This window comes from Lepus europaeus, chromosome 14 (genome assembly GCF_033115175.1).
Source record: "Lepus europaeus isolate LE1 chromosome 14, mLepTim1.pri, whole genome shotgun sequence".
NCBI classification, from domain to species: domain Eukaryota; kingdom Metazoa; phylum Chordata; class Mammalia; order Lagomorpha; family Leporidae; genus Lepus; species Lepus europaeus.
In genome coordinates, this window is record NC_084840.1 from 2154833 (window position 1) to 2170298 (window position 15466).

The 15466-nt window shown below is 63.5% G+C and overlaps 1 protein-coding gene across 2 annotated transcripts in view; it reads left to right on the plus strand.

Moving 5' to 3' along the window:
• The window catches only part of C14H1orf21 (chromosome 14 C1orf21 homolog), a 154724-nt gene extending 146168 nt beyond the window's left edge, over positions 1-8556 (plus strand). For both annotated transcript variants that reach the window (XM_062211493.1, XM_062211494.1), the window contains exons 5-6: positions 1155-1215; positions 7358-8556. In XM_062211493.1, the coding sequence (XP_062067477.1) occupies positions 1155-1215; positions 7358-7396 (100 nt within the window). In that variant the 3' untranslated portion in view covers positions 7397-8556. The remainder of the gene's footprint in view (positions 1-1154; positions 1216-7357) is intronic.
• Positions 8557-15466: the final 6910 nt, after the last annotated feature.

Sequence of the window (15466 nt, forward strand, 5' to 3'; positions counted from 1 at the left end):
TGCCAATGCACAGGCTTTGGCAAAACATTTTTTTATTTAAAGATTCATTTTGAAAGAGTTACAGAGAGAGATTGATCTTCCATCTGCTGGTCCACTCCCCAGAGGACCACAATGGCCAACACTGGGTCAGGCCACAGCCAGGAGCCTGGAGCTCTTCCGGGTCTCCCACGTGGGTGCAGGAACCCAAGCACTTGGGCCGTCTTCCACTGCCTTCCCAGGCCATTAGCAGGGAGCTGGATCAGAAGTGGCGCAGCCGGGACTTGAACTGGAGCCATATAGGATGCTGGCACCACAGACAGCAGCTTTACCCGCTACACCACAGCGCCAGCCCTGGTGATAAGCATTTTGATGTAATAGTTGGGGCATCAGGCATCCATACTTTGCGAATGAAATCACACCAAGCTCAGGGTCCCTTTCTGATACCCGAGTCCCTGTCCTCCCTCCGCGCTCAGCCGTCGGGTCCCGCGTCAGAGAGGAGTGACGATGGTGGTGTCTGGGGGCGGCTCCTCCCAGAGCAGGTGGCTCCTCCCAGAGCAGGGTGGACGCTCCGTCCCCGTCACGTGGGACGGGGTCTGCGTTGGCACAGCTGGGAGTCAGGTGGGGCCGGGGCAGCTGAGCCTGGCGCTCTCGGCCACAGCGCGCCTCCGACGGCGCCCCGGCAGCTATGCCTCGGGCAGGCACTGCCGGCGACAGCGGGACTTGTGTGCACGCCTGGCCGTGGGAACCGTCCGTGCCTCATGCATGGGCCACGTGCCGGGCTTCAGGGCAGTGCGGGCTCTCCTGGGGGACGCGGGATGAGGAGCCTGCAGCTGACGGGCACTGAGAGCACTGGGTACCACGTCCCCCGGCCGCACCGGGACATGGGGCCCTGTCCAGTGGCTCTTCCTAGGTCTCCTCACCCGCTGCTGTCCACCCTGCCTGCTGGCCAGCCTCTCACCGAGCGGCACACGTACGGCTTCCCCCCTCTGGCCGTGTCCGGGGCAGCTTCGGTTCCAGAGACGGGCGCTCGCCTGTCGGTGCCGAATGCATCAGGGGCCGTGTCCAGCTGCTTGTCTGTCCCCTGCCGAGTCCCGCGGCTGCACACACGCCGTCCGCTGAGTGGGATTGCGAGGGCCCCTCCGCGGCCGCGGCCCTCACTGTTGTCTCTTTTCCAGCATGCACATCTCAGAGAGCCAGCAGGAGTTCTTCCGGATGCTGGATGAGAAGATTGAGAAGGTAAGAGTCCCGGAGCCTTCCCACGCGGCCCAGCGCCGTCCTGAGCTCCGCGGGCATCTCCCCCGGCCTGGGGTGGTGGTGGTGAGGCAGGCATCGCCCGCCTGGTGCAGAAAGAGTGTGGAGGCCCCGGCTGCTCGGCCACCTTCCCTGATGGGCAGAGAACAGCCCAGCTCCGACTCCGAAGCTGAGCGCCAGGTCGCCTCTCTGGCCGTGTGTGGGTTTGCAGATTGAATCACTAGGAGAGCGAGGTGCCCTGTGTGGACCCCTAGCTTAGATCCCGGAGAGCCGTATGCCGGTCGTCAGAGTGCGCACGGGGTGAGGGGCTCCTCGGGGGCCCGTGCGCCCGCGGGACCCTCGCGCAGCCCCGCAGAGGGGTAGGTTTGTAACGATGGGGTTACGAGCCTGAGTGTGGCCGTCCACGACCTGCTCAGCCGCAGTCCCGCGTTCGGAGCTCAGTGCGCTCTGGCCATCGCGGCTGCCTCCGCCTTCCTCCCGGTTTCAGGTTTTCTCTTTTTCAGCTGAGCCCGCCTTTGCGAGCCCCGTGGGGGGTGACGGAGGCCTCCTGTCCATCCGCCTCTCTCAGCCGCAGCCCCTGCTGCCCTGGGCCCGAGACACTGCCATGGGTTCTTCTGGAAGGGCGGCAGGGTGTGGCTGGGCGGGCAGAGCGTGGCTCAGGGCGTGGGCAGGGCATGGAGGTGTGGGCAGGGCGTGGCTCAGGGCATGGGCAGGGCGTGGAGGTGCGGGCAGGGCGTGGCTCAGGGCATGGGCAGGGCGTGGCTCAGGGCATGGGCAGGGCGTGGGCAGGGCGTGGGCAGGGCGTGGAGGTGCAGGCAGGGCGTGGCTCAGGGCATGGGCAGGGCGTGGCTCAGGGCATGGGCAGGGCGTGGCGGCGCAGGCAGGGCGTGGTGGCGCAGGCAGGGCGTGGGCAGGGCGTGGCAGTGCGTGGCGGTTCCTGGCTGAAGGCTGGGGTGTTGTGGTTGTCGGTGAGGCCTGTCCATCACGTTTTAGGTCACAGAGTCTCGCCCGGTCTCCCGAGGTCCCAAGAGAACCTGCTCTCAGCTGTGTCAGTCAGCAGAGGCCCTACAGAAAGGCGTGTTCTCTTCCTTTTTTACAGAGTCATCCTTAACTCTTTCTTTTAAGATTTATTTATTTGAAAGTTACAGAGAGAGACAGAGATCTCTGTCTGCTGGTTCACTCCCCAGATGGCCACAACAGCCAGGGCTGGGCCAGGCCACAGCCAGGAGCCTCCTCCAGGTCTCCCATGCGGGTGCAGGGGTCCAAGCACTTGGGCCATCTTCCACTGCTTTCCCAGGCCATAGCAGAGAGCTGGATCGGAAGTGGAGCAGCCGGGACTCGAACCAGTGCCCGTATGGGATGCCGGCACTGCAGGCGGTGGCTTGAACCTGCTGCACCACAGCGCCGGCCCCTAAAAGGCGTGATTTCATCCCACTGCGATGGGGACCATGTCTTTGAACCACACACACACACTGCACACACTGCACACACAGGCACACACTGCACACACACTGCACACACAGGCACACGCTGCACACACAGGCACACACAGGCACACACTGCACACACTGCACACACAGGCACACACTGCACACAGGCACACACAAGGCACACACACTGCACACACTGCACACACAGGCACACACAGGCACACACTGCACACACAGGCACACACTGCACACACAGGCACACACAGGCACACACTGCACACACAGGCACACAGAGACACACACTGCACACACAGGCACACACAGGCACACACTGCACACACAGGCACACACTGCACACACACAGGCACACACAGGCACACACACAGGCACACACAGGCACACACTGCACACACAGGCACACACTGCACACACAGGCACACACTGCACACACACAGACACACAGACACACACTGCACACACAGGCACACACAGGCACACACAGGCACCCACTGCACACACAGGCACACACTGCACACACAGGCACACAGACACACACTGCACACACAGACACACACTGCACACACAGGCACACACAGGCACACACACAGGCACACACACAGGCACACACAGGCACACACACAGGCACCCACTGCACACACAGGCACACACTGCACACACAGGCACACACTGCACACAGGCACACACAGGCACACACAGGCACACACAGGCACACGCTACACACATGCACACACAGGCACACACTGCACACACAGGCACACACAGGCACACACTGCACACACACTCGTTCATTCTTTTGGCAGCAGAGCCATCGGCTCAGTAGTCTGCAGGCACCCGTACAAGCTGCAGCCTGAATGTTCAGTCGCTTGTGTGGACAGCGTCTGCACACCCTGGCCGGGCTCTGAGGTCCCTGCACCGTGTCTGGAATTGAATCCCCTCGCTTCGGGGAGGCTCGTGGCTCCCTACCACGCGGGGTGCACGGAGCAGGACTGGCGGCGGCAGCCGCGCTTGTCCTCTGGCCGTCGCCTGGTGAGCGGAGGCGCGGCGTGGATTCCACGCTCACCCGTGGAGTACGCTGATGCTGGTGTGCTCGCGGCCGCCCGGCACGGATGTCAGGGAGCGCCCGCCCTGCTTCTTGGTCCTGGTCCCCTCCCCAGCATCTCAGCCTGCTGCCCTCTGCCTCATTTGGTTTTTCTCTAAGATTTATTTATTTATGTGAAAGTCCGAGTTACACAAGAGAGGAGAGGCGGGGGGGGGGGTCTTCCATCTGCTGGTTCACTCCCCAAATGGCCGCAACAGCTGGAGCTGCGCCGATCCGAAGCCAGGAGCCTCTTCCAGGTCTCCCACGTGGGTGCAGGGGCCCAAGGACTTGGGCCATTTTCCACTGCTTTCCCAGGCCACAGCAGAGAGCTGGATCGGAAGAGGAGCAGCCAGGACTGGAACCGGCACCCATATGGGATGCCGACACTGCAGGCGGCGGCTTTACCTGCTGCACCACAGCGCCGGCCCGAGTGCTCCGTCTTGACGGACGGGTTTGGCTGAGCGTCATCTTCCCCACAGGATGCGTGGCTGGAGTTCACTGTCGGAGCCTCCCGGATTCTTTTCTGTAGCTTCCACCATTCAGTGTATCCTGGGTCTAGTCCTGCACAGAGCCGATCACGCCCACTCCTTGGGTTCCTAGGGCTGATTGGAGTTAAACCCACTGAGAGCTGCTGCTGGGCGACTGTGTCAGTGCCGGGAGAGCCTGAGTGACAGGGCTTCGTCTGCCCAGGACTGTCCGGAGACGCCCTTCTCTTCTTTAAATTAGTTAAAACAAAATGGAGCCTGCGGAAGCCTAAACCTGCCCCTCCTTGATTTTGCTGCTGGCGTTTATCGAGTGTCTCTGGCCATGGTTTGGGTTTGCCTCCTCACTCCCTTCTAGATAAAAAAAAAACAAAAACACCTCAAAGAGCTGGCTGTGTCCTCTCACGAACAGAAGCAGAAGCACATCCTTCCGTCTCCTGGCCCGGACGCTGGTGGCGAACGTCTGCAGGGGCTCAGCCTGGCTTCCAGCGCCGCGGATTCGGGGGAGGCGCGGGGCCGAGCTTGCAGAAGTTAGTGACGACCAAAGAACAGAGCCGGCGGCACAGATGCAGTGAGAACAGCCCACTGGGCACCTGCGGACGACCTGCGCCGTGCCAGCGTCTCGGGATATGGGAGTACGGAAGACGGGTCAGAGCAGAAGTTAGTGACGACCAAAGAACAGAGCCGGCGGCACAGATGCAGTGAGAACAGCCGATTGGGCACCTGCGGACGACCTGCGCCGTGCCAGTGTCTCGGGATATGGGAGTACGGAAGACAGGTTGGAGCAGAAGTTAGTGATGACCAAAGAACAGAGCCGGCGGCACAGATGCAGTGAGAACAGCCCACTGGGCACCTGCGGACGACCTGCGCCGTGCCAGCATCTCGGGATATGGGATTACGGAAGACGGGTCGGAGCAGAAGTTAGTGATGACCAAAGAACAGAGCCGGCGGCACAGATGCAGTGAGAACAGCCGATTGGGCACCTGCGGGCGACCTGCACCGTGCCAGCATCTCGGGATATGGGAGTACGGAAGACGGGTCGGATGCAGGCTGCGTCGGACACGGCGCCTTGCCGGCGCGGGTGCGGCCTGCGAAGTGCGTCTTCAGCGTGCACTACTCCAGTTGTCAGATGTGGTTACTGGCTGAGGCAGCCCGGCGGCTCCACACACCCCGGGTGCCATCAGTGTCTGCACCTGCAGGTGACCCAGGGAGGGGGCACGGGGACAGGGAGGGCTCGCGGGAGCCTCCAGTCACTTTTGCTTTTCCTGCCGAGAGAAAATCCGGGAACCCCCGGGAGCCTCCTCGTGTGCTGCATCTCGGTGGCCCCGCGGCGCCCAGCCCTGTGCTTGCTGTGCGAAGCCCGGCTCGGGCTCCCGCGACCTCGCGGAAGTGTTGGTCAAGGCCGGGATTTGCAGCTCTAAGAAAATAATGGTTTGCTGCTGAGCAAGTTGGTGGTGTTTAAGGATTTATTTAGTTATTTATTTGAAAGAGAGAGAGACATCTTCCGTCCACTGGTTTACTCCCCAGATGGCCACAACAGCCAGGGCTGGGCCAGGCCTAAGCCAGGGGTCAGGAGCTTCTTCCAGGTCTCCCATGTGGATGCAGGGGCCAAGCACTTGGGCCATCCTCCACTGCTTTTCCAGGTGTATTAGCAGGGAGTTGCATGGGAAGTGGATCAGCCGGGACTCGAACTGGCACCCATACAGGATGCTGGTGTTGCAGGCAGCAGCCTTACCCGCTGTGCCACAACACTGGCCCCGAGCAAGTTGGTGGTTTTTAAACTCCAGTTTTGCACGGTATCCAGGGGAGAGCACAGCTATGTGGGAAGAGCCCACGGGGGAGTTCCTCACACGGCACCAGCAGGGGGAGCTCTCCATGCCTGCCTGTCTCTCTGTGTCCCCATGGAACCATAAATAACTTTTTACGTGGACCTTGAATGTTAAAGAAAAAATATTAAAAAGTTTTCCCTTTAAAAAAAATAAGGAAACTGGAACATTTTGTTTGAAAGACAGAAGAGACCTCCCGCTGCTGGCCAGGAACTGGGTCCACACCCCGCCCTCTGGCCTCTGTCCCGCGCGCCCCCCCCCCCCGTCCCCGCCCCTGCCCCAGGGTCTGCAATAGCAGAGGCTGGAGGCAGGAGCTGTGGCTGTCAGTCAATCCAGGTCCCCCGAGGCGGGTTGCAGCAGCTTAACCATTTAGGCTAAACTGCCTCATTCGCGTTTCTGCCGCGAGAGCCCCGCCGCTTTGCCGGACCGTGGGCGTCTCTTCGAGATCTCCAAGTGTCAATATTTATGCTTATGAGAGGGCACCCAGTATCCTGCGCGTGGAAACGTTGCTCCAGGGTTTGCCGACCCCTGGAGCCTGGCGCTGCTCCGTCAGGGCCTTAGTGTCGCTCCTGGAGCCCCGAGCAGCCCGAGGCCGGCACGGCCCGGAGGTGTGTGCTGCAGGGGAGGTGGCTCCTCGGGTGCTCACCGTGGCGACACACGCCAGTGTGGCTGAGTTGTCTCCGGCAGACGTGTGCTGTGACAGCGTGCACGGTGCCCTGGGGAAGCAGCCACGTGCAGAACGAGTGCGTGTGCAGCGGCTGGTCCCTTGGGGCCCTGCTCTGCCCCAGCGGGACGTGCCTGTGCTGTGTGCTCTCACAGAGGGGTGCACACCACAGGGACCCCGAGGCGGGCGCTGTCTGTGACAGGAGCTGGGTCCTCACAGCAGGTGTGACCTGGCGCACAGGGCGGCCGGAGGGCCAGGTGTGGTCCTGCTCAGCGCGGCCGTGTTTGCTCCGTGTCTGCTTACATCCATTGAATGATGACCAAGGCATGGCGAGTCCCCGGCACGGGGCCGGAGCGGTCGGCGTTGAGCCGCCGCAGGTGCCTCGCTCTTGCTCGGAAGGGGCCACTGTCCGCGTGGACTTCCTGGGGAGGGCAGTCCTGGTGCATACGCTGCTGGAGCTGGGGCCGGCGCAGTACCAGGGCTTGGCGAAATCTCCGATCCTGGAGATGTCCAGGCAGAGGTCCACCAGCCCACACGGGCCCAGCAGCTGGGGACCCCGGCTTCTGCCCAGGCCTCGTTTCCAGCCTCGCGCTCACCCGTCTCTCTTTTCTCCTGTTTCCCCCAAGGGTCGCGATTACTGTTCGGAAGAGGAGGACGTCACATAGCACCGGCCACGCCGCCCGGACCGGGAGCAGCGACTACTGTGTAAATAGGTTGCACCCCCGTGGAAATCTGTGCAGAGATCGGTTCTCTCCGGCAAACAGCCTCATAGCAAAGGAGACAGCTCCGTGTCGTCCGCCCCTCAGACTTCAGTGTCCCCTCGCGGACTTGCGGGGACGCTGCTCCGCACACAGCGCCCACCGCTGCCCGGCTTCGGCTTCCCTCCTTGCTGCTAGTTCAAGCTCGTCTCCCGCGTGCAGCTCCGCCCGGCCGCTGCGGCGCGCGCGCTCTCCTGCCGGATGAGGCCGCTGCGCTCCCTGGCACACTTCTCCCCCCTGGTTCTGCCTCCCAGGCAAGCATCGCCCGCCCGCCGCCGCCCGCCGCTCCTCCCCGTCTGGCGAGCGGGCCGAGACGGCGGAGCCGGAGCCATGTTTCTCGCTGGCAGTGCTGGGCTTTGGCCGGGGCGAGCCCGGCCTCTGCCCGGAAGAAGCGGAGACACTGCCTTGGGTTAAAGGCGTGTGGGACGTGGCTCCTGCAGGTGGCCCGGGGGCGGGCACCCAGCGTCCCCTCGGCCGGGCGTCTGGGCCCAGGCCACAGCCCACAGCAGCCAGGGGCTCCACCTGGACGCACGCAGATGGCCGTGTGGTCACAATCACTTTGAATCCCCCGTCCTCACTTTTTTTTTCTAAGAAAATAAACATTTTACTGTTTGTATGTATCCCGTCTCCTCCCATTCTTGGAGCTCCCTGTGGTCAGAGGATCCTGGACGTGGAAGCCCAGCCCTGCCCGCCCCGCCCCCCGGCCACCTGCCCAGCAGCAGCAGGGGTTGGGAGTGGGCAGGGGGCACCCCACGGCCTCAGGGGACCTGGGCCACCCTGTGAGCACACCAGCCATCCCACTCCCCCGGTCCCTGTCCAAGACACCGCGCGAGCCTTGCCACTTCCCTACCCTTCCCCTACAGCCCTGGGTGCCGGGGAGCAGTGCCTGCCTCCTGGAAGCCGGCCCTGATTGTCCCCGGAAGTGCAGAAGCCAAGAGCCCCTGGCCGCGGCGGGGCGCGTTGACTGTGTTCCGTAGAGTTTATTTTTCCATACGAAGCCAATGGCCCCTTCTCAAAGCCAGAAGTCCTATTTTTAACAAATGTTGTCACAAGTAAATAGCAACAAAAGGAGAAAATAACTTTTGTATTTTTTTTTTTTTACCGTGTTTGGTAGCTATGCCGAGGGCTCTCGTGGCCGGGGGAGGGCGCCTGCTGAGAGCCAGGCGCGTGGGAGGAGCCGGGTGTGACCCTGCGGGTGCGTGGCTGGGGAGGCCGCTGGCCCCAGGGGGCAGAGCGCGTTCTGGCCGAGAAGATGGACTTGGCCCAGCGTGGCTCCGTGCGCCGGGGCCGCAGCTGCGGTTGCTGCGTGACCAGAGGCGGGCAGCGGAGTGAGGGAGAGGCCCCGGCCCGCGGGGGTCTCCATCCTCTTCCTCCACTGCAGGTGGGCTGCAGGCCGGTCCTCCGGGGACCTGTCCCTGCTGGGCGGACGTCGCCATAGGGCCTTGTGCTGATGAGTGAGGACGCCCGCGCAACGTCTTCCACGCAGCTCCGCTGTCACCTTAGCATGGTGGCGTGTCGCCCGCGTGTCGCTCGCGTGTCACACGCGTCCCTGGGTGCCTGACTTCGTGTTTGACGCGGCGCTGTCCCCGGGGCCCATGCCTTCACCTGGAGGCCGTGTGCGTGCTGGAGGCCACTCCAGGGCGTCTGGAGCCCGGGGTGGGGGTGGTCCCGAGTGCCGACTCAGCCGCGCTCGGAGCTCTGCACTGTCGGTCTCCATCATGAAACTGTCAAGTGTGTCGTGTCTGGCCTTTGTTTTCTTTCTACCTCTCGAAGTGGCTGAGGCAGCACCAGCCTCGCCAGGAGAATCGGGGCTCCGCACCGGAGCCAGGGGGGGCGGGGCGGGGCTGGCCGGGAGGTTGACAGCTGGGCTGCACACGCCCTCTGTCCACGCGTGTGTGCAGCTGTCTCGCAGGCCGGGGTGGGCACTCGGACCATGGAGGCCTGCTCCGTCACCGAGCGCGTGTTTGTTGCTGGCACAGGCGCTGGAGAGAGGCCTGGGCCGCAGCGCCGAGCTCTTGGGATGGGGAAGCTACGGAGTACAGGACGGGTGCGCTGGGAGACCCAGGCTGGCCCCCGGGCCCCACACCTTCGTCCCGCAGTGGGAGGATGGCTCCGTCCTCCGGCCGCTCGGCGCCGCCGCTTCCATGTGGGGCCAGACTCGCCCCCCAGCCCGGGAGCCCCGGGGTCGCCTGTGCTGCGGGTCTGCCTGCCAGCCCCCATCCTGCTTAGCCTGGCCAGGCCCCTGCCTGCTGGTTTGAGAAGAACCGGCGTCATATACGTGGGTTTTGTAGGAAGAGACAACCAAACCCTGGCTCCTGGACCCCCGAGACTCAGGATGTGCCTAAGCCCCGCCCCCGCCCCGCCTCTCTGCGGAAAGGAAAGGGTGTGGGGGTGCCGCCAGGCTGCGCCCTCGGGAGCCATCTCAGAGCGAGTTCTGCCTCCCACGAATGCTGTGTCTGCAGGCGCTTTAACCCCAGAAGAAAAATACACCCTGGGCAGGGGCCTGTGAGGAGGCGTGGCTGGAGCAGAGGGCCTCGCTGCACGGTGGTGTCACGGATGCTGGCCACCATCAGACCAGGCCAGAGGGACCCGGCACATGCCTGCTGTGCACTCACGCCACACACACACACACACACACACACACACCCCGGGACGCTGCACCACATGCACCCGGCACACGCCTCACTGTGCACTCACACCACACACACACACACACACACACACGCCCCGGGACACTACCACATGCTCCCGGCACACGCCTGTCGCTGCTCTCACGCCACGCACCAGGAGCCTCCTGGGGCCGGGCCCCTGGCTGTCCGTCACAGCTGTGTCAGCCTCAGCCTGGCGGAGGCGTGGGGACACTGTGGTCACAGCAGAGGGACGACAGCACCCGAGCCTGGGCTTGCGCTGAGAACCCGCGGCCCCGTGTCGTGGGTGCCGGAGGAACTGGGTCGCTGAGACCACGAGATCCACGCTGAGCAGCAAGATCGCCCAGAGCGCCTCTGCTGGCCCGGAGGCCGCTGTCGCCATAGCAACCGTCCACACTGGGCTGCAGACTCGGAGGACTTCCTGGTGGCGGGCGGGCGCCTGTGTGTCCTGTGAGAGTCCCAGGTCCTGAGGCCTCTCCGTGGGCGACACTGTGGGTGAGCGGGCCCTGATCCCGCCTCCCGGGCAGACTTGCCTGAGCTGAAGGCCCCTTCTCCCTGCGTGCTCACTCCCCTTCCCGGGGTTATTCTTGGCTCAAGGCTTTGAACTTGAGACTTGAGAAAAACACTTTGAACTCAGCCAGAACTGCTGTGGGGCCCCTGGAGGTGGCAGCAGCTTGAGGACTGGGGGACGGGGCCCTGCCCGGCCGTGGGCCCGGGAGGGAGGGAGCAGCCCTGTGTCCAGGATCTCAGCCCAGGCAGAGAGTGAGCACGGGGCATATGGGGCCCCGGCCAGCTCCGCCTTCAGCACGGCACGCAGGTTCGTGAGTCCCGTCTGGTTTCCTGGGCCAGAAGCAGGCAGCTGTGACAGGACCGGGTCTGGATCCTGTGCACACACGCGCACACACACCCCGCGGAGACGCGGCGAGAGCTCTGTGTTGCTGTCTGGAGCGGCTAGGAGGGTGTCTGGGGCAGTGCCGCTGTAACCGCCACCACGGGGGGACCTGCAGACCCGGGAGAGGCTGGAGCTGTGCTGGGGTCTGGCCCACGCCCCCGGGCACCAGCCCCCCAGGGCAGGTGCCATCCTGGCCCCTGCACGGAGCTGTGGCTCCCAGCCCCATGCTCGGGACGCACGCTGGGGGCGTCGCCCGTCCCGGGCGCAGGGCAGGGTGTGGCGCTGCTTAGCCGCCATGCGATCCTGTCCTTCAGGGGTTCTTTGTGGGACACCTGGTCTACCCCGGACACTGAGCTCACCGCCAACACATGCCTGAGCCACCCACAGCGCCCGCCCCGAGCAGCTGCCCTGGGGACAGGAGCGTGGAAGTGCCACTGCAGGGGCTGAGGGGGCGGCTCCGAGCCTGCCCGCAGGGAGGCGGCGTGAGGGAGAGAGGGAGAGAGGACAGCGGCAAGGGCAGGCAGGCGGAGAACCGGCAGCCGTGGCCTTGGGGGCGTGGGGACGAGCGCTGGGCGCCAGGCTCTCCCTCCTCGCTCACAGGAGGACACTGCGGGCATCCTCTGTCCCCACCTCACCCCCGCGGCCCACGCTCACCTGGGCAGGGGACAGTTCAGGGTCACCCTGAACTGTTTCAGGAACAGCAAGGCTGAAAATACCTCTCGGGCTAAGGCCAGGCCGGGCCCGGGTGGAGCTGAACCTAGAACACGCATGCGGGCAGCAGCAGGGGTGCCCTCAGGTGCGGTGGCTCAGACCACAGCCCTGCCCCCGCCCCGCCGCACCCATCCACCTGCTTCGGGCCAAGCGCTCTGGGCACACTGCCCCCCCCCGCCCCCCACCGGCCCGTGGCTCCAGGATGCCGCCCCAGCAGGGAGCTCATCTTTCCGTTTCCAGGGGGGACCAGTCCAATTCTGCTTGCACCTGCTGGGAGGACGTCGCCCGCACGGGGCTCCTCTGACCCCCAAGCCTGCCCTTGCCCACACCACAGCCCGGCCAGAATACAAAGTGGAGGATGGGACTTGGCCGGGAGAAGGTTCCGTGGCCAGCATGGCAGGACGATGGTGCCAAGTCCCTGCCTCCAGGCGGTCTTCGCCCTGGGACTAACCCCTCTGTCAGCTTCGGCACGTGGATCCGGCTCTCCCAGCCACCGTGGCCACCAGATCACCTGCCTTTCCCCGCGCCTCCTGTGCAGAGGCAAGGGCGCCCTGCCGAGGTGCCCCGGCCGGCCTCTGGGCCTCCCGCGACCGCTGGCCCCCGTTCTCCCACCCCAGGAGACTTCCCGAGGATTCGGGAAGCCTCTTCGCATCCACGTCCCTTTTTCCGCACAGGACCTCAGCCACATAAAGGGAGAAGTGGTAGATTCTCAGAGGACCCTGAGAGCCACAGGTGGCTCCGGCACTCGACTCGAGGTGTGGGCTCGCCGGGAAAGGGCGATGCTTGACGGGGACCGAGCAGCCGGCTACAGGGAGCGCTGGAAGCCAGCAGCACGTGGGGCTCCCAGCCCCGGGAGGAGGGCTGTCCCTCGGGGGCATCCCACGTGGCAGCCAGCAGGGGGCCAGGACTGGACCAGGGCCATCGAAGACCCCAAGCTGTCTGGGCTGGACCGGGCCCGCCTGCCTCTGTAGAAAGACTGAGAGAGGCTTTGGTCCAGCACAGCGCCGCCTCCCGAGTCTGCAGAGGGTCAGGCAATCTTAAAGGAGAGGTTTATTGCTCAAGCAGACCTGGGAACACACTAGCTTACCCAAAGGCGGTGGGTAAAGCCACCACCTAGGACGCCGGCACCCCATGTGGGCACTGGTTCGAGTCCCGGCTGCTCCACTTGCGATCCAGCTCCCTGCTAACGCACCTGGGAAAGCAGCAGAGGACGCCCGAGCCCTGGGCCCCGCATCGACCCCTGCACCACGTGGGAGACCCGGATGAAGCTCCCGGCTTCTGGCTCCAGTGCTGGCTGTTGCGACCCCCTGGGGATGGAGCATCTCTCTCTCCCTCTCTCTCTGTAACTCTGACTTTCAAATAAATACACAAATCTCAGAAAACCAGGGAACCTGAAGACGGCCGCCCGTCTTACCACTGGGATGAAAGGGGGAAGAGGAAGCTCGTGGCCCTGGTGGCAGCGTCACAGCCTCACCTGGAGGCCCCCAGGACCCTGTGACCGCGATGGGGCACCCGGAGCAGCAGTGCCCACAGCCCCACCACCAGAGGAACCCCGCGGCCCTGTCCAGTCTACAGTGGGGACGACCACGGCAGGGCTGACTGCCTCTGGGGTCGGGCCCCTCGTGGATGACCAACAGGACTGCAGGGCCGGGGCTCCCCTCCAGGCTCCTGTGCCCCCAGCCATCAGCACCCGGCTCGCCCCTCCTCCCTCAGCACCTCCCCTGTCGCTGGTCAGGGATCTCCCCCAGCCCCGAGCCGAGCCGGGGGTGTTTGGGTCTTTCCAGAAGGGCCACGCCCCCGCTGGAGGAGCTCCCTGGGCCCGGGGGGAACCGCTGTCCACTGCCCTCCGGCCTCGGCACCACCTTCTGCCTGCCCCTGAGGGACACAGACGCTGACCCAGAGGTTTGGGCACCCCAGGAAAAATCGGCCACGCAGTAACTGCCCGGCAGGCACACATTCATCCCCAGATCCCTCTGCCCATCAGAGCTGGCCACCTGCGAGGCTCCCATGGCTACTTTAAGCCGGGCAGTGGTGCGGCCACACTCCAGTCTGCCTCAACTCCAGAAAGAACAACACGGTTTGATGCTGCAACCTGCTGAGCTGTTACTGTGCCCAGGGCCATTCCAAGCCTCTTGTCACCCGCCGTGTGACTCTCTGAAATATTTAGCTCCGAGGGCCTATGTCGCTGGACGTTGCTCTGTGGTGGTATCACTGTGCATCTCTGTTCGACTTAATTCTCGAATATTCAAAGCTGCTTTAAGATCCTGCGTTCTTGCGTTCTGATGTGAGTTACAGGGTTGTTTCGGGACGCAGCTAAAGCGGCCAGAAGGGGAAAAGGATGTGGACGGAGGGGGGGGGGGGTGTGAGGACACGCTCGCGGGGTGAAGGGTGAGGGAGGATTTTTAGGAGCGGGAAGAAAGGGTGTGTTGCACCAGGTTTGTGGCAGTTAGATAAGACACAGTTAGCTCCTGTATCTTACAAGTTCTGAGGGGCTGGCGCTGTGGCACAGTAGGTTAATCCTCTGCCAGCATCCCGTATGGGTGCTGGTTCAAGTCCCCTCTGATCCTCTTCCGATCCAGCTCTCTGCTGTGGCCTGGGAAAGCAGTAGAAGATGGCCCAAGTCCTTGGGGCCCTGCACCCATGTGGGAGACCCAGAAGAAACTCCTGGCTCCTGGCTTTGGATCAGCTCAGCTCTGGCTGTTTGGAGAGTGAACCAGGGATGGAAGACCTTTCTCTCGGTCTCTCCCTCTGTCTGTAGCTCTACCTCTCAAATAAATAAAATCTTTTTAAAAAAATTATCATTAGGCCGGCGCCGCGGCTCACTAGGCTAATCCTCCACCTTGCGGCGCCGGCACACCGGGTTCTAGTCCCGGTCGGGGCACCGGATTCTGTCCTGGTTGCCCCTCTTCCAGGCCAGTTCTCTGCTGTGGTCCGGGAGTGCAGTGGAGGATGGCCCAAGTGCTTGGGCCCTGCACCCCATGGGAGACCAGGAGAAGCACCTGGCTCCTGGCTTCAGATCAGCGCGGTGCGCCGGCCGCGGCGGCCATTGGAGGGTGAACCACCGGCAAAGGAAGACCTTTCTCTCTGTCTCTCTCTCTCACTGTCCACTCTGCCTGTCAAAAAAAAAAAATCATCAAAAAAAAATTATCATTAAAAGAAGAGTTCAGATAACAGGATTACCTGATTCTCTAAGGTTTTCTCTGAAGAAAAGCAACAAAGGTGGTAAAAAAAAAAAATTTCATTTTAGAAATAATCTCAATTCCTAAGAGCCCAGAAAGTGACAACGGCCCCCAACTCCACAGTGCAGTGGGGGCCGGGTGCTTGGGGCCGCCCAGCCCTAGTGTCGCCTGGCCATGGGCTTCCACAACGCCCTGATGTTCCCACGGCGTCTGCCAGGGAGGAGACAGCACCTTGCAGGTGTTTCGTCCCCAGAGCCGCTGGCATCTTAAAGACGTCACCTCCCACGTCTGATCCCAGACGGCCGCCGTCCAGCTGCAGGCGGAGCAGCTGCCACCGTCCCCGCTCTCGCCCCGCAGGGGGTTCCCCCAGCTAAGAGGCTTCAAGCCCGGACGCGGTCGCCAGAGTGGACTTTCCGAAGCACCGAGACGCCAGGGCTGGGCTGTCACTCACAAGGCCGTCAGGAGTGGCGTGGACAGTCACCTCCCGAGACCCCCGCCAGCACAGCGGTCATTCACGCACTCACTGTACTGTACTGCTGGCTGCGCC